A 27,414-nucleotide genomic window follows, 5' to 3' on the forward strand; every position below is an offset into this window, starting at 1 on the left:
CTGTTGCCATGAAGAAACTCAGGGGGTTGCATCTGCCTTTTCTCTGTCCACTAGTGATTTTCGATCCTTTCCAGATCTGGCTCCATTCCCAATTCTGTCTTTCCCCACGTCAATGATATTCCAAATATACCTTGTCACTGAACCACACACCCCATTCTGTCATATTGTGAGAGGATTATCAAATCTCAAGAAGATTGAAAAGGGAGCACTGAGAATAGGATTATGGTGAGAGACAAACAATGGCATCTGTACCTAATGGTAAGCTCTGCAAGCAAACTATCATAGAATCTAGGTAACGCCCTATAATAAAACACTTTTTTATAAATTCACAAATGAATACGAAGTCTAAACACATACAAATGTAAAATAACATGTAGGGTTAGAGTTCCTTTAAAGAGACTCCAACTTCAAGTGCTTTTGCTTAATAGTGCTGAGCACAGGGGACTGCATATGCTAACCATAGTCTGGTATGAGCAAAGCTAGGAGTTGTTTGCCAACTTTTCGATTGCTCTCTAGTGCTTATAGGACCTGGCCATGCCACCAGTTATGTATTCCACCACCACTCGACTCCTCCATGATGTCACAAATACTCTTTACCACTAAAGCATCTTACCAAGCTATTGTATTGTGAGACATTTACCACCTTGACCAAGATTGACCAAACTATGAGAGGAAATAAATGGATTTATGGCAAAGAGAAGATCTGCAACGGCATCTCTACTGAGTGGTGCATTCTGCAAGCAGCATCCTACTTGTTTAGATATTAATAATATTTACATTAAAATTACATTAGTTAAATACAAAGGAAATATAGAAAAGGGCAGAATTATATTTTTTCTCTGTTATAATATACATGCAGATTGGACATTTGTTCATGGGACATTAATCACATATTTGATGTTTTTGCCTGTCCTATGCAATTCCATCACAGCATTGTGTTGTAGTGCAAACGAAAAGTTGGTTACCTAAACATTCCAAATGAGGGTATTTTAAATAAAACTTTTTTAGGAGGTAGAAATCTCAAATTATTATACAGCGATAAATACTGGCCTTATACTGGAATCTAATCCTAATTCAGGACCCCAATGAGGCTTGTGACCCGAAGCAAATACTCCATCGTCAATAAAAGCTGTTCTACTTTTTTGTAGTTGCCCTTTCCCCTTCCTAAGCCATATTATTTTGTTATGATCTAAATGCACTTTTGACCATCTTCTAGACTGACCTCTGCTGCACTTTATTAGAGCTGCAAGCAACTACTGTTTTAATGTTAGTAGACAAAGAACAATGTTCCGCCATGTAAGATTATAAAGTGGTTTTACACACACCCAGATTATGTGGATTTAACAAATATCAACTCAAGTGCTATTGATTAAATTCTAAGGTGTATGGGAAAATGTCATTGAAGAGCTAGAGATCTTTCTGAGGATTAGTGGCTGAGTGTGTGCAAATGGTTCAAAGGTTGTTAAGAGAACTGGTGGTTAGATTACCTAGCTCCACACTTGGTGCCTATGTAGTTTGATGTATAAACTTCACAGCAGACTTTTCATCCAATCTGTCTGTTCGCTTTATCTAGTATTTAGGCTACAGCCGATTGACTCATTTGAAAAGGTTCTAAAAGGGAATGTTTACGTTTTTGGACTAAACCAATATTCATGACGCTGTGATCTAAACATTCACTAGGATTTAGTCATTGAGGTGCGAGAGACCTCAGCCATGTCGCTCGTATAATCAACTCGATTTATGAAAATGTTTTATTACCCCATGTCTCTCAATGAAGAAAAACGACATAAATTACATGCAAGGACAACAGATGTCCATGGTACTGGAAATACTCCAACATGCAACTACATAGCTCTCTAGGCCAAACTAGTTCCCTATAAAAAGCACGCAATGGAAACGTAAGCTTATGTTTTTCTATCTCTGGGGAGAAGGCTTAATCCAGGCTTTGAAGAAACTACTGGATGCTAAACCTCACTAGTATTCAAGTCAGTTACTTGAGAACCAGCCACATTTCCTATTCCTATTACTAGTGGATGAAATCGACGTCAATCATGAACTATTTTATATAAGTGCTTTATCTGTATAGCAATGTTTGCAACTTTTTTTTTTTCTTATTAGAAATATTAAATTAGATTTTGTTGCCATTTAAACAATTGTCATAGTAAATACAACTGTGACGATTTTACCAAACTAGAATCCCTGCCATTTGTAATGTAGCATTTAATCTCTGCATTTTCATTCTATTATAATTATTCTTACTTCTGGGTTCCTCTCAAATGAGTATTTCCCAGCTACAGGTGACAGTAATGGAAAGGGTGACAATAGCTTAAGGAAGCTTTGATGTATGGCAGCATGTAATGCAGTTATGACAACTTACTACAATCATAGCAGTAATGCCACCAGCCACTATATTTTGCATCACTATGCATATCTTCCATAGACGTTTGCAATGAACAGTGTGTAGATTCATAGACATGATCATGCATGCCTGGAAAGTGTAAGGTATAATATGATATAACGTGATTTTTAACATATAGCTGATATGTTTTGGCTGTGTGTTATGATTGGAGTTAGAATTTTTAATGTCCTACATCTTAATTACTGTTTTACCAAAAACCCATGGTCAAACAGGATTGCCAAAATAGCTCCCATCCACAACCAACCTACCCTAACACAAATTCTTCCTATCTTATGGGATGAAAATACTCAAAGTTTTTAATAATTTACAGTTTATGCCACTTGACCACTGTCCTTTTTACCCAAATAAAGTCAAAATTATCTTATGTGTCTTTTATCCATGACATCTGCAAAAAGGCCATCATTGATTGTAAATAATATTATTCAAAATACAGAACCAAACAAACAGAAATAGCAAAAAGAAAGTCTTTTGGAATGATCCAATTTCAAAACGAGAGTAAAATCAGTAAAAGCTGATTCATTGTTAAACATTGCATTAATTAAGACTAAGAAAATCTTTGACGTGTTTATGACACCTAGTGGTCAAATGGGAAAATGATAAAAGTGTTATTCACAAGATATAACAACATATTCAGGAGGAATAACAGTTCAGGATAAAAGAAAAATACATTCATGCATTGCGGACTCTACTCTTGAACAATCTATAAGAAATGAAAGGAAAATGAGAAGAGATTACTATGTCCAATTTGAAGATTAAAGTCTTTCTGATGGCAATTGAATTCATTGAAGGTCTCGTTCTACTTCCCAGCACTGCCAACCCTAAATGCAGTTACTGTGCACTGGAGAATTCAGATAAGCCTAATTACTGTAAGGTTGAATAGTGCATATTTTCTGTTTCGGGGGGAGGGCAGTTTAGTGGTTCTATCAATATCGTATCGTAAGACGTGGAACATGGATGTGTAGCTAGATATTTTTGTGCCCTGGGAAAGGAAGATCCAGTGTTTGCACAAGCACATTAACACCCACCACCCCGCATTTATCTTCCATTACTATTCCTTTCCTTCTTCTTCCATTGTCCATAGCTATCCTCACTACACTGTTCCCTACTTAACTCTTAACAGGCTCCAAGCATATTTGGTTGATGCACCCGAGCGCCAACCTATGTTCCCGGAATTCTGGGGCAATAGTCTAATTTGAGTGTTGTGATCATAAGCAACTTTCTGCTGGTTGGCACGCTGACACGTCTGTCTGGTGTTTCCTCGGTGTCCTCAGACAGCGCTCCGAGGAGACTGTGCTGCAGTCACATTTGCTTCATGTATGTAAAAACCTGGACAAAAATAATGTTGTAGGGCAGTGGTTCCCAAACTTTTTCAGTTCGCTGGCACCCTTAGAGTCTCCATAATATTTTCAAGGCACCCCTCCAAAATAATTACTGAGTAGTCCCGTTTTATAAGTAGTTGGGTCAAAATAACAGAAGTAGTATTTAGGTCAGGACAGAAATAATACACATAAAACCAAGGGGAAAGAATAATTGTATGTATTTTTTTCAATTATATTTTTGTCAAATAATAATTTACAGCTAATATTAAGAGGAATAAGATCAAATAAAATAAAACAACATGTACAAAAATCATCACACTGTGCCCCCTTATGATCACACTGTGCCCCTACATCCTCTCTCTGTGCCTCTTCACCCTCACACTCTGTGCCCCTCCTTCATTCTTATGCCCCTCCATTCCTGTTTCCTATCACCATTTCCCCTCCGTTTCTTTACTTACCATACTTGGGCTTCTTTCTTCTATTTCTTCTGTCTTCTCTTCTGTCTTCTTACCAATCCGGCGGCGCCTGGGACCCAGCATCCTCCTGTCTCCTGCCACTCCTCACTCAATATGTCGGACGTGATGATGTCACGCCCGACATTCAGTGATGAGGGAGGAGGATGTCGGATTGGTAAGTTTTTTTTGTTTTTGTTTTTTCCTGGCCACGGCACCCCTGGGAGCCGCGACGCACACTTTGGGAACAGCTTTTGTAGGGGGATTCTGGGCGTCTACTAGGTAAGCCCCCCCTCTGGACCCACCCCTGAGTAGAGGCAGCTATTTTGTAAGCTGAACCGATATTCGCAATAATGCAGCCTCTCCATTCGCTAGGAGGCATTTACATCACTGAATCACTTTGTAATGTCTCTGGTCTTAGTGAAGTAATAGGCTGTATAGGAAGCATTCTTATGAATATTGACTCAGCTCACAAAATCTCACTTTACAGTTCCAAGATGTTTATAAGGTAGCTAATGCAAAGAGAACACAGTGTTGTGGTTTATTTGGGAAGCCATCTTTTCTCACCATATCTTGGTACAGTATCGTGTTCAGTGCAAAATAACCGTATATAGTAAATAGTTATTGAATAAATATAGGAGCTTTCACTCTAGCTCACAGTTCATTCCTTCTTTTGCATCTATAATTCTAGCATAGAATTTCCTTTTCATAATAATTCAAGATTTATAAGAATGGAGGCTAATTCCATTGTTTTTATTTTTCAAGGTACAACTCATGGTTTTTGATTGTGAACCTCAATCACCTCCACCGAACCCTCTGCCATCAAGTGCCATTTCTGGTGGTAAGTTTAGTGTATTCTATAATATCTGTATATATCTTTATTCTTATGTCAGTAGCGTGATCTATGCATATTATACTTCTATGCTATTATGATACTATTAGCCAATAAGTGGGATCTAGGACAATAGCTGTTCAATATATCTGATGTTAAATTTGATTGTGAGCTGTGGTTTGTTGAGTACCAATATTACAAATATGGAGAGAGGACAAGGTGGGGGGATTAGAAAAATAAGGAGGGGGGGTTTCTACAGGGAATTTTTTCATAAGTAGGGAGATTCCATTTTGATTTCTGAACTTGAAAACTTAGACTGGAGGTTTTTCTTAGTAACATTAAATAGTAAATTGTTAAGGGGGATGTGGTTTGCTATCATCATAATAAAGGGATGAGACATATTATCCAGAGGAGTTACGCCCTTGATTTTCTGATTCAATAAATAGCCATGGTATCCACACTTGTCCATAATCATGTTCTCTTTAAAGGAGATAATATGTAATGTTTGCTATAGAGCAGTGTTGGCTAACCTGTGACACTCAACGTGTTGTGAAACTACAAGTCCCAGCATACCCTTCCAGCAATAAGCTGCTATATATTGGCGAAGCATGCTGGGACTTGTAGTTTCACAACACCTGGAGTGTCACAGGTTAGCCAACACTGTTATAGAGGCTAAGTGCCATATAAGATTAGGTATTGAAAGAGTTGGAGGGTACAAAGTAAAGCATTAAATGAAATGGGGCACATGTTGTCACCAGGGTTGGTGAAGTAATAAGAGAAGATGATAGGAATAGACACAGTTGCCAAATAAGCTATGTAAATATGTAAGTGCATTGCTTACACTGCTATTAGTTCACATTCATGCTCGGTGTCTGCAGTTTTTACAGTATACAGGTGCATAGGAATTAGTCAGCTTCGTGTTATAGAAAATCTATTTGAAATGTATCTGTAACCTACATAGAAATGCACATTAACCAGCTATAGGTATACATGAGTGTGGGAATAGCCCGTGCAGTAGCAGGAGCATGCTCATGTAACCCCCTGTCACTGTGTGTATTATGGGGTGCAAAGGTTACACAGTGCACCTCCTTCTCAAGCCCTGGCTAGCTGATGGGCATGGGTGTTAATGATCAGGGGGTCCCTGCACATGCAGGTGTTTCTTTGTAGTTAGTGGGACACAGGGGATGTCACTTTGGTGCAGTGTAATAGAAGTCACAATAATTTGGGCGCCAGACCATCTCTATGATAAACTGAACTTTTATTTACACTCCTCTTCCTCCAGCACGATAATCATAATGGTTGCAGAAATAAAGAGTAATATATACATCTCCTTACTCTCTCCAGCACAATTCTTAATGAGCAATACGAATATGGTTGCAAATATCTTATTACTCCTCCTGCACAGTTCTTAATGTTATCCAGATGTTAAATAACATAAATCATAGGTCTCTTACACTCCATACTCACTGCAGATCACCCTCCTCTGCAGGGGCACTCACATGGATGCTAACAGGCAGGCAGCTTCTTTTCCCTGCAGCTCTGACACACGCTGTTTACCTCTCAACTGCAGCTCATCCCTCCTCTGCGGGGATAAATGTCTCCTGTGCTCTGACACTTCACTCTGTGTACTCTCAGCCTCAGGATCTGACAATACAGCTACCATGCCTCTGTGTAGCTACCCTCCTGCAGGGTCTCTTCCATGTGAAGTGTCCCCCTCTATCTTGGGTTCTCTATAGTGACATGGAGTTCCCCCCCTCATCCAGGGCACACATTCCTTGCCCTGGTGCAGTCACCATGCTCAGACTTCCAGGGAATGCTGGGGGAGCCTGGGATGTCCCAGCTTCTCACATCATCTCTCTCCTCTCTCTCTCCTCCTGTCTCTCTCTTCTCTATCCCCCCTTAATGACAGCCCCTCCTTCCTTTCACTCAGTCTCACAGGCTGGGCTGGGTTATCACCATGGTAACCAGTTTATGTAACTTTTTATAAACTTCTAGTTTACCCTCTAGGTGACCCCTCCTGTATTCACTGAAGTCCAGGGTTTTACTAGAACACCACTTGGGGGGTGTTACACTCAGTATGTGCCTCAGAAACATCATGTGCCATCATCAAGCTGCCAGTTCCAATCCATTGGCTCTGAATGATCACATGACTTCAGTGTCACAGGAACTTCTGCCTACACTAACAGCTCATTTACATTTTGCCTAAAGAAGGTATTTACGAGTATGACAAAGAGAGGGTGAGGACAGTTGTATTACTATTAAAGGTTCAGGCCACCCTAGGCCAGAGGCAAACGCAGGATTTGAGGAGGGGGGTTTCCACGCCACGCCACCAGTGAGCGTGACCGGCATGTGTGGGGAAGTGGCTATATTTTTACAACATTTACAACATTCCATTGGTCCATCAAAATGCATATGCCTTGCTATGTCTAGTGTGCAGCTAAATACATGACACTAAGAACTGAATAAAAAAACAGTTATAATTATAATAAGTGATAAGCAAAGTGACACACTGCACTCATAGTGAATGTGGACAAACATCATACGTCCTGAAAGATTATTGTACATTATTCCCGTTATACATATAACTAAATGCTTCTATGCTGTTAAGCATAAATGCTGCATACAGAGAATCATTCTTGAAACTGAACACATATCAGCATGCTCCTGTACGCTTTACAACATTGCTCTTTGACATAAACGTCATGTGCTGTGTATGTTCCTTTAGTAACAAACCCTGCTTACTGAGTATTCTTATGTAAAATCCTATATAAGATGCTTGTTTGTTTATCATTGCTGTATCACACAAGCTGAATTCTTCAGACATGGTCAAATGTTATACTGTACAGACATTAAAATCACTTTGCTACTCAGAATAGGTGGTCTGTATGTATTGTACTTTTAGGTGATATACTGTTCTGTATGCTAATGTAATGATATTCAGTGTTTGTGGCCTCTTAGAAAATAATGATGAAATGGGTTTTTGGCACAAGCTGATTAGCAATTTTTAGAGTTTTGTGGCCTGTTTCAGCTGGTAATTATCTAACTAGAACAGTCAGACTATATCACAAATGCATATTTCCTATCTGTCCCAAATTAGGCAGGATAGGGTCACACTCGCGAACACATCCAGGATCAAACACAGAGACATGTAAACTGTCACATACATAGACAAGCACAGAGTCACACATACACAAACACACACAAGTAAACTGTCACATACACAGACTCACACATACACAAACACACAGGGTCAAACACACAGAAATGTAAATTGTCACATACACAAACACACAGACAGTAACAGACAAACTGTCACACACACAGACTCTCTTATCTTCTTCTGCCTCCTGCATCACACACATGCCAGCTGGTTGGGAGAAAGGGGCGGGAACAGACTGCAGATCATACAGTGCTGTATTCACACAGCAGGGGAATTGATCCAAGGGCCAGTCACTACAAGCATCGGCACCCCAGGGAGGACAGGGGTTTCTGGGGACTAGGAAACCCCCCCTGGGTGTGCTTCTGTAGGCCAATATGCTCATAGCGCCTTGTTGACTTCAAAGCCAGGCTAATACACTGTAGGTAAAAATGAACTTATCCGTAATTTAAAGTCTGGCTAATTCCCCCAATCAATGTTTATGTTCCCATGTTTTCTAAACTTAGCTCCACTTGGCTTTTTTAAAGCAGAACGAGGCATGAATGAGTGCTACTAAGGGTGACGATGTGAAGGGGCCATCTCGCCTGCACCTGTCGCCGTCCTTGTCTCTCCTAAACGCTTGTCCTCAAGCTCCTGCCCAAGGATGACTCATTGTCTTCAGCCTTTACCATGGCAATACATCAAGTTTAAAACCTTACTACACTTTCATGTTTTCCTTTCACTTTGGAGAACAACTATTCTCTTATATTTTAAAATAAATTTCCCTGTCACAATTTTCCACCCTCGCGCCCTAAGCTGCAACCTTGTCAGCCTATTGGATACACAGGCCTTAGTAATACCTATACTTTACAAATAGGCAGTATAAGCACCTACTGAATTTTGTCGCTATTTTGTCAGAGTTGTAGGTGTGTAAGCAATTTATAGCAGCTGGGGACTAAACCAACCTGTAGCCAGTTAGTGCATTAAAATGATCACACCATGCTGTAACTAACTGGTGCATTAAAATTTTCACAGAGCTAGTCCAAATTGCAGTCAATCTGAGCATTAAAACATTTAAAAACTAGACCAACTTGTAGTCAGTCAGAGCATTAGAACAGTTACAGAAGTAGACCAACCTGTATGGAATCAGAAAATTAAAACATTGACATACTTAATTTAATACTACCTGTAGTGAATATTAATGTCATTAGGACATTCAAAGGATTAGATTAATTTATGTTTCTCAGTGTTTCTCAAACCCAGTCCTCAGGACCCCTAACAGTCCATGTTTTCCAGGTGAAAAGAGAAATTATACCACCTGTGGATCTGTTACAATGTGTCAGTCAGTAATGAATACACCTGTGCTAAAGCAAGGAGATATGGAAAACATGCACTGTTAGGGGTCCTGAGGACCAGGTTTAAGAATCACTGAATTAGAGCATTAGTTTATTCATAGGGCTAGACTAAACCTGTAACCAATAAAAGCGGTAGCACATTTATGTAGCAAAACCAGCCTGTAGCCAAGTGGAGCATTAGGTTGTTCACAGTGTAGACCAGCCTGTCACAAGTAGACAAGCCAATCACATCATTGGAACTTTCAGTGTGTTAGATCAACTTGGTGCCAAGCTGTACAATTACAACACAAAAAAAAATTAAAATGCAGCAAAAACAGCAATTACGTATGTTTGTGGAATATTCCTCTAGCTTAAATGCAGTTTATGCTTCCAGTTTTATGTGGGCCATTCTCAGGTGTGTTTCTGAACATCCTATGGCCTGAAGTTGCAAGAAAAATACTCCTCTCATGCCTTATTTCCCAGGTGCTCTACCCGGCTAGTTTTACTTGCCACCCGGCTCTTGGAGCCCAATAGAGTCCTATTATAATAGAGCAAACCATTGTTTCTCCTAGTATAACAGGCACTGTGTGAGCACTACAGCCAGCAGTGTGTGTTAGACCACTGACCACCAGTCTGACCAGTCCTGGCAGGTGTGGGCAATAACCTCCAACATTTTCATTATAACAAAGTATTACAACTGCCTCCACCCGGCTACTTCTTAATGCCACCCGGTTGGCAACACTTTCTGGGGGAGAACACTGATGCATTATGCAAACTACTATAAACATTTGTATGTGAGTAGTGTGACTTAATCAGTATTAAATCTACCACCATTTTGTAAATTCCCCACATTTGTTACCTGCTTCATATTTCCTATAAATAATGTTCCAAAGAGTGCATTGATATATTGAATTTTCACTTTGTTTCCCTTTTGGTCAATTCATAGATACTCAACCAAAAGTTGTAGGGAGATTTCAAGTGACAGCTGCGGAGGATCCCGCTGGCAGCAATACAGCATGGAATGTAAACAGTAGCCCTGAGCTGTCCCAAAGATCAGACACCACCCCTGAGCAGTATGAAACAGCATCCTCCGATACGGACATTAGCACAGATGAGGGTACGGAGGGGAATTTCTCGGAACCTGAGAGACTTACACCCAATGTCAGCATGGACACGGCAGTGTGGGATAACAGACAGCTCAGCTGCTCGGAATCTGACGCTAACAGCCAAGGCGAGCACGGAGAATGTTGTGACGATAGGGATGGCTTTACCCCAGTGGACAACAATGTAGATATACCAGATACCCGTGCTTGTGTCTTCAACAACAACAACTCTATAACAGAATATGACTGCCAAAAAAATGCCAATAACGACGTCCATAACCAAAATGGTAGTATTATGAATGGGGAAAAGACTGTGGACATTACTAGTGTTTCAGCAGCTTCTGATGTGAAGGATGTAGACTACAAGTCTTCTAGTAGTGAGGAGAACTTGGAGAAGACACCTCAACAGATTTCCACAGTTCAGGTCTGGTTGCACTACACGAGGGGTATCACCTATCTCAGCAGCGATGACACAGAGAGTGAAGACGAGGAGATATTTGAGGAGCTGCAGCAGCTTAGACAAAAGTAAATTTCACTGTTACTGTGTCTGTAAAAATACTGCTGTGATTTTATACTAAAGCAAATGTTTTCTGACTTTTACCATATTTGTCACTAACATATAACGTATATTATTTCTTATCATTTATAATTTCTATATAATGTTATTGTTTTGACTCCTATACTGCTGAGCCTTAGCACCCAAGTTATTCCATCATATATGGTTTCTCTGTAGCATCAGATCAGTGTTCTTCTCAGATCCCAGAGTTTGTCATCAGTGGGTATTGGTGCCAATGAGTGTAACAGGAAAAGGGAGCAGTATGCTACAATGGTGAATTATGATAGGCGGTAAAACAGTTTTCTTATTACACATGCATTGCTTTATTTGTAATTTATAGTAATAATTTATTTGTAAGGCTCCGCAAATCTCCTGCTGGACAGTCAGTTACAGATCACATAAAGTACAAAATGCACATAAAAGCAGAACATGTACATATGACATTGACGATGGAGCTGCAGACACGAGTCAAAGGTTAGAAAAGAGGGCCCTACTTGTGCAAGCTTATAGTCTACAGTGTGAAGGCAATTCTGAGACAATAGGAGCTAGTGGGAGCCGGAGAGGACATGGAACTGTATGTGGTAGAACATGTAGAGGGGGCTGTATATAGGTGGGGGTAAGATAGGCTATAGTGACGAGGTTGATTTGTAAAAAGCACTTAAAGGTTGGAGTCTGGCACAGGAGATGTCTTGCAGGAGCATAGGCAAAACTACCATAGCAGCAGGGGGGTGTAGCTGGGGGTGGTGTTTGTTAAAACCCCATTTGTATATGTGGTTTTTTTTTACCCTTGGTTGCTGCTTACAGAATCTTGCTACGGAGTCCTAAAATAACTAGCTCCTCCAAGATTGAGGCAGGGGTGTTGGTTATCTCTCTGGCTCTCAGAGAGAGAATGAGGTACAGGTCATGGTTAGATCTAAGGGTACAGAAGAGGGAGTGTATGTTGTGACTAGGTCAGAGATGTATGAAAGGGAGGGGTTGGTGAGGGTAAAGCTGGGTACACAATGTTTTTCAACCAATTATCGTGCCAATCACACGAATGACTGTTAGGTCTGATATCGCATTACTGTATACATTCCAACTAATATGTTTTATCGTACCAAAGCACATCGTATCATTTCGACTTTACAAACTAATTAAAAATCTCTACCAATGATGGATCAATGTCGGGCAAATGTAGAAGTGTGTACGCACTCACGACCAGCAATGTAGGCAGATATCTATAGAGCATGGGCTGGCGGCAGGGGGGTTGGTCCCATAGTGGGCTACCTTGGGCTGGGTCACTGGGCCCCCTGCATTTTTTTTCCATTAAAATGTTCCTAATAGGCTGGTGAGTCTAGTCTTGCCCCCCCGGTCTAAAATTTGCCAGTCGTCCCCTGCTTTAGCATGTACAGAGTCAGGATCTATTCAGCAGATGTCTATGAGACATGAAGAGCACAGTTCTGATGGTAAATAGTGTATGAATGAATCTGCACGATCATCGGGACTTCCAGTTGTTGGAAAAATCATTACAGCAATCGCATCTGCAGTAATTTCCTGTAGTGTATGCCCAGCTTAATTAACTTGAATTGAATTCTGGAGGTAATGAGCTATTGTAGGGATTTGCAGAGTATGTAACTGTTCATGCACATACTGTTTTTGTTTATGATTATGAACATGTGTGGTGCTGTTGCTATTACTGTCTGTGCGCTCCATTGTTACCTTTTTAATTCACAGGAACATAAAATGTATTTGTACATACAGTATTTGTACATCTCCTAAGCCAGCAATAGCAAATAGTCATACTTTAACACCTAAGGTTTTTTGGGTTTTATTGCATTTTGTTTGTGTAAATTAGATAATGAGTCCTACTGAAAAGGAACCACCTTACTATTTTGCTGTATAGACACATGTCGGAAGTGCAGGTGTTACAAGCACTGCAGAAGAAAGAGATTGAAGAGCTGTATTATAAGATGGGAAAAGTACCTCCCCCGGGGATAGTGTCTCCAGCAGCCATGCTGTCCAGCCGGCAGAGGCGCTTATCTAAGGGCAGCTTCAACCCGTCAAGAAGGAACAGCTTGCAGAGACTAGAGCTTATACCAGCAACTGGTAAGCAGCCTAAGAGGATGCTCACAGGTTATAACCCAGGGGGTAAGAGCCACCGTAACCATTAGACATAGGAAATTATCTAATTATAAAAACTAGATTCAAGTGATGATATTCTTTAATACCTATCTAAACAGAAACAAAATATAAAAAAGAAAGAAAAGACACGGCTCATAAACCCCTATTTGATCAATGAATAAATTTTAGGTTATAATTTGTGCTATACATTATAACCTAAAATTCATCTTTCATTAATCAGAGGGGTAGCACAGTGGCTTAGTGGTTAGCATTTCTGCCTTGCATCACTGGGGTTGTGAGTTCAATTCCCGACCATGGCCTTATCTGTGTGGAGTTTGTATGTTCTCCCCGTGTTTGCATGGGTTTCCTCCCACACTCCAAAAACATACTGTTAGGTTAATTGGCTGCTATCAAATTGACCTTAGCCTCTCTCTGTGTGTGTATCTTCAGGAATTTAGACTGTAAGCTCCAATGGTGCAGGGACTGATGTGAGTGTGTTCTCTGTACAGCGCTGCAGAATTAGTGGTACTATAAAAATAGATGATGATTTTATACATATTTTTGATAAATTAGTTTTAAACTTTGTGGCTTTCTTCTGCCATTTGTGTTCCTGAAGTTTATTAATTAATCAAATAGGGGTTTATGAGATCCATATTTTGTTTCTTTATAGATAGTAAATCTCTTTAAGATGACATGTTGGCAGTCTCCTAGACAGCAGCCTTTACCTTTTATATATATATATATATTAACATTTTTTACCCTTATTAACTTAAATTTCTCAGTGCCTGAGTTTGTGATTTCCTTGAACAGAAACAAATATCTAATATGGTGACCCTCATGTCTAGGTGTTTTACTGGACTAGTGTGAGTGCATTTGGGCAGATGCATGGAACGGTCGAGAGCTTTAGCTGCTTCTTGCAATTTTGGAAAACAGTATAAAAATGGCATCTTATTTTCTCTGATATATACTAACCTTAGAGTAATGGTATTCATTTCATGTGCATAGGAATTAGGAAGAATTCACTCGGTGGGAGCAGTACAGGCTCACAGGAACAGCGTCAAAACAAAGGGGTCACATTTTCAGGAGATGTCACACGAATGGTGAGTATGCAATTTACTGACAGTCTGATGTTTCCGCGTGGTAGTATAAAGTCATTAGAAGTAGTTTAAATCCGCTATCGGATAATATTTTTAAGCCGCATTACCCATTACATCTTATTGATGTTAATGCTATAGAGGCAGGGCCACATTTAGTTTAATCTTCTCACACTAAATAATTAATAACCCTATCCCACTTTTTATTGAGGAAAGTAGTTGACATATTAGTATAGTTAACATAGTAGTGTAAGTTTTAATGGAAAATTGTGCTTTCCCTTATCTTATGCATTGTTTTTTTCTATAAACCATCAATAGAATACACTATTCTGCAAAAAAAGACCATTTTCTGTTTGCATAAATACAAATAATAATAATAATATGGGTACAGTAATATTACTTTATTAAATTAATATTTCATCGAGACATCAAAATAACAGTGCCACTTTGTCACATACTTGGTACTTGTGACACACATTAGAGACGCCCATTTTGTGGGATGAACAAATATTCAGCGTATCCCCTTGTGCGCCATGTTCAATTTAAAAAAATCTATAGGCTGCACTTACATGAATATTGGCTCAGCAACCAAATGTCTCCACTGTGTGTAAGGGACAGCTACACTTTAACAAGCAATGACTTTAAAGATAATATTTCTCAGACAAAAGGGATTTTAATAGCAATATATATTGTAACTATAGAATGGATAAATTGTTAGTTTAAAGTGCTTTAAGCAACACTTATCTTCATGAAACACAATGAAAATGCTGGATATTTGAAGAAATAGATAACTAATTCATTACGTTCACATTGTCAGTGCTGTATAATCGACTAAAGGATGAACATTGTCTTTATTATATGTTCCTGGTTGTACACAGGAAATGTGGTAACTGGTTTTAAGATATATTGTAGTGGGAGACTTAGGGATAGATTTACTAGAAATCTAGAAATTTTCTGGGGGTTTGGTGCTCGAAAAAAACGTATTTACTATAGGGCGGTTTGAGACCAGGATGTTAAATGACTGGCGATGAGTGGTGGATTCAAAACGTCAAAACCTGCTTTTGATTGGCTAGAAAGCTCAAATAAGCTGTTTGACCAATCTTGCCATTTACCACATAAGGATTCACCACTGAATTATGAATTACGGGGTAATTATTATTTATTGATTATTGGGACAAAAGTAATTTATAAATTACTTATGAGGTAAATGTAATTTTTTATTATATTAAAGGTGGTAATATTATTGTATAATATTAAGGGGACAAAAATAATTGATTTCTAATGGGGCAATTTTTATTTATGATGGGGGCACCATTTATACTGCACACATGTAGCACTACTGCAGCCAGTATGTACCTTTCATCATCTATTTTTATCTTTATTTTTCTTTATATTTTTATTTATTTATATAGCGCCACTAATTCCGCAGTGCTGTACAGAGAACTCACTCACATCAGTCCCTGCCCCATTGGAGCTTACAGTCTAAACTCCCTAACATACACACACAGACCAAGACATACTAAGGGCAATTTAATAGCAGCCAATTAACCTATTAGTATGTTTTTGGTGTGTGGGAGGAAACCGGAGCACCTGGAGAAAACCCACGCAAACACGGGGAGAACATACAAACTCCACACAAATAAGGCCATGGTCGGGAATTGAACTCATGACCCCAGTGCTGTAAGCCACTGTGCTGCCCACCTGTAGCCACAAATGGTGCCCCCAACATAAATAATCATTTTGCCCCTTAATATAATGAAAATAGAAGCTTCGTAAATGTGACTGTTTGTATTTGGATCATGTTAAAAATCGGTGATTTGTATGGCAACGTGGTGCTTTGTTGAACTGTGGATATCAGGCAGTTTGGCCTTTAGTAAATCCGGGAGTTTTGTAAACGCCGAAAACAGGCAATTTCATCAAATAGCCCTTTAGTACATGTAGCCCCAAGAGCCTTTTCACACGTGACTAAACATTTGTCCTTAGAGTAAGTCTGCCTTTTTCATGCATCTTTTTCTGTATCAGATAACTACTGGAGGATTTCACAATGAAGCATGTGATCAGGATGATAAAGGAAAAGTAAAGGTAAGCTTAAGGTTAAATAAACTATACATATTTCCAGTTTATTTCATGAGAAACAGGTTTTTCAAGCATGTAATTACCCAATTTCACATCCAGCTGTCAATACATTAGTCAGAACTATTAAGACCAACTATCACCTAAATGTAAACCGTAATATGCCATAAAAACAGAGGTACCCCAAATCACAAGTATATCAGTGCCAGATAAAAGATTTTTACTGTGGAGCAACGCAATCCACATTTTTGGAAGAGTTTGCGGGTGTGATAATATCATCTGGGGTCTTCTGCTACCTGAAACGGTTAGCTGATTGAAACAGCCCAGCAGGACGTAACATAGTAAAGGGATAGTTTAATCCAAACATCGGAAATCCATAACCTCTGTAGCATTGATAAAGCCTATGGACTATAGGAAACGTGGGAAAGTAAAACATATTTATAGGATGATATCGATATCACACAAAGGGGCACATTTATCAATCATCGGCAAAATTTAAAAATAGTTATCAATCCTTATCGCATGGATAAGGATTGAACTATTTCTCAAATTTAATAAAAACGGACCACAGAAACAGCAGTTCCGAAAAACTGCTGTTTCTGTGATAAAAAAAAAAATCACACTTACCCCGCCTCTTCGGAACGCGATGTCCTCCAGGTCCTCTTCATTTGTCTTCACACTGGAACTGCACATGCGCACAGACATCTTCGCTCTGTCTCTGCAACTATAGTTGCAGAGCGAGAGCGGTGAGTGACAGGGAGGGATCATGTGATCCCTCCACACATGCGCTGTCCAGCTCTGCTCTTCGGAGCAGAGCTGACAGCACTGAAAACTTTCAATTATGTTAATGTACGCCAGCTTCAGCTTTTTTCGGAACTTGTTAGATTGCGGCCAGCAGTCTCCATACTGTAGAATGGTGACTGCTCCCACAAACGAAGAGGAGTGCATAGCAGCAGATATCCACGATATCTGCTGCGATGCACCTTTATTAAATATGCAGAGGACACAGAGGGACCTGATTTCCACGGTAAGTGCACGATAGTACACTATCATTACTTGTTAAATATGCCCCAAAATGTTTTACGTGCCAGGCTTTTATGGGAAGGCATGGAGAAGTAGCACAGCGAGCTCTCTGCAACTTTTTCTTTCAGCATAATCATAGCTATAAATACTTCCCGTTTCAGAGCCTGGTGCTCAAATCAGTTTTACAGCTGCATGCACACAAATGGTATACAATACGATTTCCCACCTCTTATGCCAACCCTCTTTTTTTTTTTTTTTTAAATGAAGAGTGTTAACGGCTTTGGCCCCGCTTACCCTCACTTGTGTCTTACTATAGGCTTGTTTGTTCTCCATACCGCAGTAATAAAATACTCATCTGAGAAAGAACCCCATGTGCCATTTGTTCCATATTTTGCATTGACTTTAGAACATTATATATATAGAATAGTAATGCTGTGTCAGTGGCATTCACTTGTTAATGAAGTCCAGTTATGTCACCATTGTTACAAGTCTAATGTTTTATTTTCCTTAGTAAAGCCTTCAAAGAAAATAAAAACTTGAAGATAAATAGAAAAAAAGAAACGGACTACCTCAGTGGACCTTTGCTTCTGTCTTCTCCTAAGTGACGCTCTCGATGCTTCAGACTCGTTACGTATTTTGATTGCTGTGGAGGATCAAAGAGCTAATTGTGCACGTTGCAGAACAAAGGATCAGACTCCTGGCTCGGTAGACGCTATCCAACAGATGGGTGGCATGGACCATTGCCGTCTCAGTGACTGCTTATTAGGATTTTCTATTTGATAATGGAAGTCTCCATCTTTTTGTGTCTCAGCTAGTTCTGTTCCTGTTTCCAAGAGGATAAAGGGGTTCCTAACATAATTATTAGTCTGTAGTAGGAGAAGCCATTGTGATGCATAGTGTTAACTAGACAATACTAGAACATCTTGTTGGCTTTGGTTAAATGTTCTCTCTTTTAAGACTGTGAGTCACATGACCATGCACTTTGGACTTCTTCAGAAAAAAAAATCTGGAAAGTCACCCGCCAACACTTTTTGGCCATTTGGCTTTTTTGCTTGAAGCCATGGTCAACAATGAATGTGCATTATATTATAAAGCTATAGCAATACAATATGAGTTTTAGTCAAAGTTGAATGTGGAAGATGTGAATGAGGCCGTTGTAGATAATATTCCATGAATGTGAAATAGGAGAGGTATGTTAAACTGTTGTCCTCATAAAAAAAAAAAATCAAGTAGTGTGCTTTAAACCTGGTCTGTCAGGATATGTCTATGAGGAACCAGCAGTGACTTAAATTAATGTTATGTATGTACGCTGCTTCAAGACCCATACCAAATATTGGAGAAGTCCTTGAAAATATGTTGCTTGCTTCTTTGTATAGCTATAAGAAAGCAGCACTGTATAATGTAATGTGAAATTATATTGGGTAACTTTTTGGTTTTTAATATACAAAAATATATACATATAGAATTTTATACTGGCCACCATAATTATTCCTTTTTATTGTATTCACATTGTGGAACATGCAGTACACAGGACATTTCACAAAACTAATCATGTTGATTCTCATATATGGTAGTTAATCATTCAAAAATATGACCACCAGTAACCCTGAATCTAACCTCCAATTAGTTTTTGAGCAGTGTCTAGTTTTGTGTAGACCGGAAGTGCTATCTTTCTGTGGGAGTTATTCATCATAAAAGGGGGAATGTGCAGGAACCAATCAGATCTTTGCTTTTATTGACTTATACTAGATCAGAGCCAACGGCTGATTGGTTGTTATGGGTTACTGCACATTTGCACTCTATGGTCCTGATGGCACCATCATGTTTGATCTCCGTTCACACGTCACTGTACATATGTCTCTGAAATCTACATGTGCGTGCCTTTTGACAGAACAGTGGATGAGATGAACATGGCAAAACAGAAAAACCAGTCAGTCCACCATTACTTTATGAAATAAAAAATATATTATATATGATCAATTTATTAAGATGTGCTAAAGAGTACTAGCAGATAGAATGCAATGATATTGTCATCAAAATATCCTATATATAGGATTAATTTCACTTTATTTTTCTATGTTCAGTAAAACACAAACAGAAGTAATTATACAGGAGATGTTTTTGTTTATTTACATTTTTATGAGCAGGTGTTGCCATATTGCTTATTCTACATGTGTCGGGGGGGGGGGGGTGTTTACTTGTACTTGTCACCTACAAAGCAAAATAATGTGATTTGCTGTGAATTGTGTTATGGAGGCCTGCATATTGCTCACTTTGCTAGGAAGTGGGATGCAGAAGAATGGCCTGCTCTCCCGGGAGTCTGGGAGACCTACTTGGAATTTGCGAGTCTACCAGACATTCTGGGAGAGTGAGCACGTGTGCTAAAAAAGAGAAGGGCTGCCATTTTGTGGGATGAACCAATATTCATGTAAATACAACATATCAATTCATTAAAATGCAATGACAACACCGTGGGTGCATTGTGACTAATATTTATAACGGTACTGGCTTTTAGTGAATCGTTAAGCTGCAGTTTACCAATATTGGTTCAGCCCACAAAATGGCCGCTTCTATGTATGCATATGACAGGTGCTCTTTACATAACATCCATAGATTGCTTTATGATAATTTAGCTCTTGGCTGATTATCATATTACAGTGTTTTACAAAGCAAAATCTTTTGAATTCTATCAGACATGTAACAATCAATGTTTTACTCAGCAAAATTCAATGCAAAACAAATAAAGAGAAGACCTCACTCTTTTCCAGTGTAATTCAGTACATTATGCAGACAATACAGAATTTTTTTCACTCCGAGTAAATGTCCCGTATTGCAATGGAAAAGTATGCTGCTTTCTTCTCCCTCTCACAATGCCCGCAGTGACTATGCCTAGCTTTGGAAATGCACCTGTCCTTGAGGTTCAGCTTTACCTTAGCCCACAGCCTGCTTTCCTTTTCTTATCCACGCAAAATATATATTTTTGACAAAATTATTAATATTTGGTTCGTTTTGCACTGTGTTGATGGATTTGTGACATGATTTTATTTGACATTGTACAGCAGTCCGAATTTAGCTAATTTATGAAACATTTTTGCTATTTGTGCTAGTTTTTCCATCAGAAAATTGTACCATATGTCTGCTGCCACATTGGTGTGTCACAACTGCAAGTAATTTGAAGAGAAAGAAAAATTTATCTTCATACCCATCTCAATCAGGGACAATATATAGGTAGTTATTATAAAACAAACTCATTGGGGAGGCATTTGTCCAAATATCTACACGCACAATGGGGACAATGGGAAAAAAAGTTGGGAGATTAGTCTGTATAGGCTATAATATAATATAGAAATATCATTGCTATGATTAACATATTAAATTATCTAGCAAACAAGCGTCCAAGACAACATAAATCATAGGTGAGCATAAAAACAGTCCAGGATTAACACGTGGTCCTCAAAACTGTAAATGCAGTTGTAATTTATACATTATCGGCCTCATTGTTGTACTTCTGTCATCACAAATCCAATGAAGTGCATTTACATGACACATAATAAATGAATCCCTGATTGGGATGGATAATCAATAAAGCCTCTGCTGAAATAAATGTTCTACGCCTATGCAATGCACACCAGCCTTGCAGGTGTGTCCTGGGAATATTCGCAGTTTGCACGAGCTGTTTATTGAAATGATGCTTTGAAAATGGGAGTTGAGAAAGGCGTGCCCTACCAATACAACACATTTCAAAACATATACAGTCTTGGACAATGTAGAATTTTTCTTGTCAGGCAATTAATCTCGAGAAATGGCACCACAGCGGGATTTGCACACTTGGAGCTTGTAAGCACATAAATATTGGCACCTAAGCCCTGAAAATACATTTCCACAAAACATCCTCTAGCACCATATAGCGACACTGTCCACCTCATTAGTTGAGCTCACACCAGTGGATCTTTGTTTACACACATTTCATTTTAATTTGCTGATACAAACTTAAAGATTTAGGGCTTGATTCATTGAGGTAAGTAAAGCAAATAATGAGAGTTTTCTCCTGGACAAAACAAAGTTAAAATGCAAGGGGTGCAAATTAGTTTATTATTTTGCACAGTTAAATACTAGTTGTTTTTTCATGTAGCACACAAATACTTGATAGCTTTAATTGTACACTGAAATGTAAAGTTGATCTATGACATGCCCTACCCCAACTATAAATCTGTCCCATTTTAAATTTAGCTCCCCCTCCAATGCAACATGGTTTTGCCAAGGTGCAAAGTTACTAATTATTTTTTTTGCTTTACTTTCCTTGATGAATCAGGCCCTTAGTGTTCGGAGAAAGTACACTGACACTCTTAGCCATAAGCATATTTTGCTTAATAGTAATTTGGGTCCTGTTTGTAGCCAATGGATCCCTATTATACTAACTACTAAGCCTAAAATATGCATAGGCAACTTTCTTATAAAGATTCAAAGGTAACAGACTATGCAATTTGTCTCATGTGAAAACAGTAATTGTGCAATTCACAAAACATAGAGCTTTGTTAATTCAGTACATCCAATGACATGATAAAAAATGGCTGCCTGTGCTAATTTAAGGACATGTATGATTAGTATCTTCTCATCCCTTTACGGAAGCCCTATCAGCAACTGCCTATACTTGAATCATTCTTATCAATATAAATATGAAGCCGGTACCTGCCCACATAAACATTACAATTTGTTGATACAATTTGATTGATTCTGAGTAAATTGTACAGACATCACTGTATGTGGACTATATGTAATCAAAATCACTGAAAATGATGCAATTAAACTGTATAGAATTCAGATTGGATAAATTGGACATTGTTTGTCTTAATGCAATTGAATAGTTTTGTGTGTACTGTGTGACTTTATTATATGTCACTTTTGTGTTTTTAATACATTGCTCAATATGTCCTTCCCAAAACACTTTCCCACAGTGCAAATGGAAGGTGCAAATGGTATGCCATTTAAAGTAGAAGGACGAGATGCATTGTGCGTGTTCTGCCAAGGAAAATCGTTTTTGTTTTTTTTTAGATGCAAAAATCAGTGTACTATGTGTGGGGAAATTGTAGGCAATTGATACAATTTACATACAATAAAAAATTGTGATTACTTTGTATACTATTGTAATGTGTGTGGGTAGCTTAAAATTGTGACAGTTTTATTTTTGACCTAATTAGTGCAGGCAATTGACAAGGAAGACGACAAGGCTGTGTGAGTGTGTGTCTATATTAGGGAATTTAGACTGTAAGCTCCAATCGGGCAGGGACTGATGTGAATGAGTTCTCTGTACAGCACTGCGTAATTAGTGGCGCTATATAAATAAATGATGATGATGAAGGCTGGTCTAGCTTGATCCCTTATTTGCAGAGACCACAGTTATATATGGTTTAGTTTCTGTACTATTTGCTTTTTATATACACTTGTACATTGAGGGATCCCCCACACGTTTATCTGTTCACAGCCGAGACAAATACACTAACCAGCATTCTGCAATTGTCCTGCCCATATCATGATTCTATGAGGATCACTTAAAAGTATTGAATCCATCATAGTTAACATCCATAATAGTAAGAGAACACCAATATACTTAAACCACTCTAATTTAGTTTTTGTTTTTTATATAAAAGATTTTCATTTGTACATTTTCTGTCATGATTTAGGTACAATGTCTCTGAACTAAAGATACCCACATCATCATCACCATTTATTTATATAGCGCCACTGATTCCGCAGCGCTGTACAGAGAACTCATTCACATCAGTCCCTTCCCCATTGGAGCTTACAGTCTAAATTCCCTAACGTGCACACAGACAGAGAGAGAGACTAGGGTCAATTTTGATAGCAGCCAATTAACCTACTAGTATGTTTTTGGAGTGTGGGAGGAAACCGGAGCACCCGGAGGAAACCCACGCAAACACGGGGAGAACATACAAACTCCACACAGATAAGGCCATGGTTGGGAACTGAACTCGTGACCCCAGTGCTGTGAGGCAGAAGTGCTAACCACTTAGCTACCGTGCTGACCCACAGAACTCCGTTTTCTATAAAGAGCTGTTCTGAAATATCACTTAACATTTAAGAAATGAAGCCATTAAATGGTAAAATAGACATATATAACTAGTAACATTACTACACAATTTAAATGGAACAGTCTCACATCACATGACCCTCTAATAGTAGTAAAAACAATTTTGGACCAATTTGCAGTAGAGTAAGTTAAGGGGAAAAACTGTAGAAACATTTTTCATTCACTGTTTTACCTCAGCAGTTACATTTGATATTATACTCAAAATGTTGAAAAACTTCCTTGAGAATTTGGTGAACTGTACTGTAAATTTGAACACTTTTTTTTAGTTACTAATAAGCCTGAATATTGAGGTATTATATTAACTTCATTCCTCCATCAGCTTCTCTCTCTCTGTCTGTGAATCAGTTACATTCTCTCATTAACATTGGGAGAAGGTGATCATAGTTATCATTGATCTTTGCAAGACCATGGCTGTATATAAAGTTGATGCTGCCCTGGGCATTGTGAATGAATGCCCAACATGCTATTCAAAAACATCTACACTATTTTTATTGGGAAACTAAAAAGGTTAGGTAAAGAATATTGGGATTAAAAACAAAAAATAACAGATAACCATTTCTATACTTAACTTGGAACAATAATGCTCATTTACAAATTGCAGAATATACAGACCCACCTACTTTTCTACCAAGCGCATTACAAGGGACACACCCACTTCCACGTCTTTGGGAATACATCCATAAAATCTATCTGCTCCTAGTTTGGGGATATCACATGACTTTTGTGTGGTTTTATTACATTGCTCAAAGTGTACTTTCCCACAGTAGTGCAAATGGAATGTATAAACATATGCCATTTACAGTATAGCGATGAGATTGGGTTTCTAGCACCTCTGACTAGCCCTAGAATTAAGTTCCATCCGGTGAGAAAAATAAATCTGCTCCTGTTTGTAACACAGGGATCACATTTAAGTAATCCCATCCTGCAAAATAACATCTTGTTTTTCTACTTTAGTAAAAAACTTAGCTTAGAACTCTACTGATCCACTTCACTCCCAACAGGAGTGAGGTGGATGGGCCCCAATACATACTCTGCCATCTTGAACCACAAATACATATGCTGTTTAAAAAAAAAAAAAAAAATTAATTTGCGCAAAAGTAGCCACAGGACATCACAAAATAGCACATGCACTGAGCTTTTGCACAATATTAAATGTTCCTTACTGTTGCCTGTAGGAATTGGACTATGTGTTAAATGGAGAAATGTTTAAGACAAAATAAAAAAAACAAACGAATAAACATTCTCCTTTCTTCTACTGTTTGTCTGTAGTCATACGAGACTGCAATTTTCATGAGGTAAAAGTAGGTGTCAGTTATCCCTATGGGCATTTGCATTTCTGAAGCATATTAGAAGTGGTCACTGCACAGGGATTTGCTTAGACATGAACTTCTATCACTGTACCGGTTAGAGCTGTTGTAGCCACAGACTGAAAAATGTGCACGGTGACAACTGGAATTTCACCCACGACTGACAAAGAAGCTTCACTTTTTACTGCTGTGAATGATCCAATATTAACAGCACAACTTTAGCGCAGTAACAAGAACAGATTACTGAATGCACAGTATTTACCTGTGCATAAGAAAACACATGAACATTCTTATCACATATAAAACGTTTTTCTCTTGTAGGTTATCTTATATATAGGTAAATACTGTACGTCTGTTCAGACTATGTGATGACAATGTTTTTTTGCACAGGTAGAATGTTTGTTTTTTTTGTAGCAAAGATGCTTGTAACTGGATAGATTTAAATTGTATTGTATTATAAAACATATATATACATGTTTTGGGTCATTTACATTGGAATATTATGTTTATTAAAAACAAATGAATTATTTTAAGACCTTGGGTGTATGTGTATTTTTTTATGAAATATTCCTTTAGTTCTAAAATACAAAATAAAAGCATATTACAACAGACTTTGGGTATTAATAAAAAACAAATTGTAAGTGTAAATAGCATATTACATCAACATATTTTTATAGATGAAATAGTATATTAAGGTAGTATGTATATTTTGTATGTTTTAATATAGAATAGCCAAAACCACAGCACAAGATGACCAGATATAAAATTCTTTGGTTTGGTCTGATGCTTTTTTTCCTCTAAACAAAATGGCTTTTGACAAATTTATCTTTCAGATTAGTTGTTAGTCTCCAAATAAAATTTACTTTGTCATCCAGAGTCTTAAGCAATCCTCATCAGACAATAAGATCGACCAGTGTTTTTGCACAATGGATTGTATATCCTTCCAATCACGACAGAAATCGCCTATGAACCTAATCTTGCCGGAATCAGATAACTTTCTCCTTGGATATATAAGGTTATTCCGATCTTTCTTTTTGAACGGATTGATTGCTTTCTTTATTGATATTTTACTGTATCCTCTTTCAAATAGTCTAGTACTCCAGGCAATTATGTTTTATCCTCAAAAACTCACCCTTTTTTAAGATGATCAGATGTGTGAGCTAGAACTCCATACAGATGGAGGGCCCTATTGGATTACAATGATCCAATATGATCAGAATGTAATGGAAACTGCCTAAAATCCTTACACTAACAATTAAGGGTCAGCCAGTGACCTCACCCATGATCCAGATGGATGTCATCAGCTGATCTGATTTTCCATCCTTTTAGGTCAAATTCAGTTCAGATTTTATTTAATCATTTTTTTAGGAGGTTCAACATTGAGAACTATTTACCAACATTGATTTAGGTGTAAATTTGTATTAAACCAATCAGCTTGTACAATGGAAGAAACTATCTGATTGGTTGTTATCGCAACCAAATGCACACATTTAATGAAAGATTTGACTGCAGTTGATTAACAGACCTCCACCCATTGAGATATTTTGCTTGTAAATCCCCCTCCTCAAACGCCATTCAGGGGATACCTGACCTCCAATCAGTTGATTCACCTGTTGCTGCTGGTGGCAGGAGAATTTTGAAATGACCTTCTTCTGACACACAACGTTGTTCTATATCTAGAGCGTTACATGGTCAGTGCTCTCAATACATTATGAGTTGTAATATGGCAAAACAGCAGAATTTCTATATTTTGTTATTAGGAGAATCAGTCAGACTGCTGCTGGGACAATGCATCTCCCAAATGCCTTTCAGATGTCTGTGGGGAGAGGGTTTTGTTAATAAAAGACGTCCATGGCTAGATATCTCCTTAATGTATAGAATCATATCATTTGCAATAGTTCACCAAAAGCATGTAGAGCATTATGGGAAATTTATTTCAGCTACAACTGAAGTGCTACAGCTTACCCATCCTTCACAGTTTTCAGTCAGACATGTCTTAATTTTGGTCTTGCTGAAAGTGCGAAGCCATTTTTTATGCAAGGTTCCGTGCAAAGTCACTCACATTAACAGACATGCACATTAAAAAGAAAAATCAAAAGAACAAAAAAAACTTGACTGGGGCCTCTGCCCTGTCTTATGTAGGTCTGCAGCAATAAACAACTACACAGTAAAAAAATTAAGCAGTTATTAAGCTGCAAAGCATGCTGGGGCTTGTTGTTTCACAGCACCTAGAGAACTACAGGTTGTCCAGCAAAATCTGTTACAGGAAATTTCATGTAACCCATGCTGTCACAGAAACATTAAAATCAGTGTCTATCCTTACACTTCTACAAATATTTAAATATAATTTTAATCATGTATTATAGAACACAAACATTTGATAAGTGATATTAATGATAACTAATGCACTCATAGAATCCAACTACAATTGCTTTTTAGAGGAATCTAAAACCTAAAATACATGTTGCTCTATATAAAATATCTTATTGGAACTGAAAATATTGAAAATAAAGTTTCATTTTACTTTATATTGCACAACACACTTCAGTTCCTGCCT

The 27,414-nt window shown here is 38.2% G+C and overlaps 1 protein-coding gene across 1 annotated transcript in view; it reads left to right on the forward strand.

The window, feature by feature from the left end:
- WNK4 (WNK lysine deficient protein kinase 4) overlaps nt 1-25,390 on the forward strand; it is a 161,546-nt gene extending 136,156 nt beyond the window's left edge. Inside the window, exons 16-21 of the mRNA XM_075177399.1 lie at nt 4,956-5,031; nt 10,439-11,120; nt 13,034-13,236; nt 14,257-14,351; nt 16,368-16,427; nt 17,953-25,390. Of these exons, the coding sequence (XP_075033500.1) occupies nt 4,956-5,031; nt 10,439-11,120; nt 13,034-13,236; nt 14,257-14,351; nt 16,368-16,427; nt 17,953-17,955 (1,119 nt within the window). The 3' untranslated portion in view covers nt 17,956-25,390. The remainder of the gene's footprint in view (nt 1-4,955; nt 5,032-10,438; nt 11,121-13,033; nt 13,237-14,256; nt 14,352-16,367; nt 16,428-17,952) is intronic.
- The last annotated feature ends 2,024 nt before the right edge of the window (nt 25,391-27,414 follow it).

This window comes from Mixophyes fleayi, chromosome 6, assembly GCF_038048845.1.
Source record: "Mixophyes fleayi isolate aMixFle1 chromosome 6, aMixFle1.hap1, whole genome shotgun sequence".
In the NCBI taxonomy this organism is placed as follows: Eukaryota; Metazoa; Chordata; class Amphibia; order Anura; family Limnodynastidae; genus Mixophyes; species Mixophyes fleayi.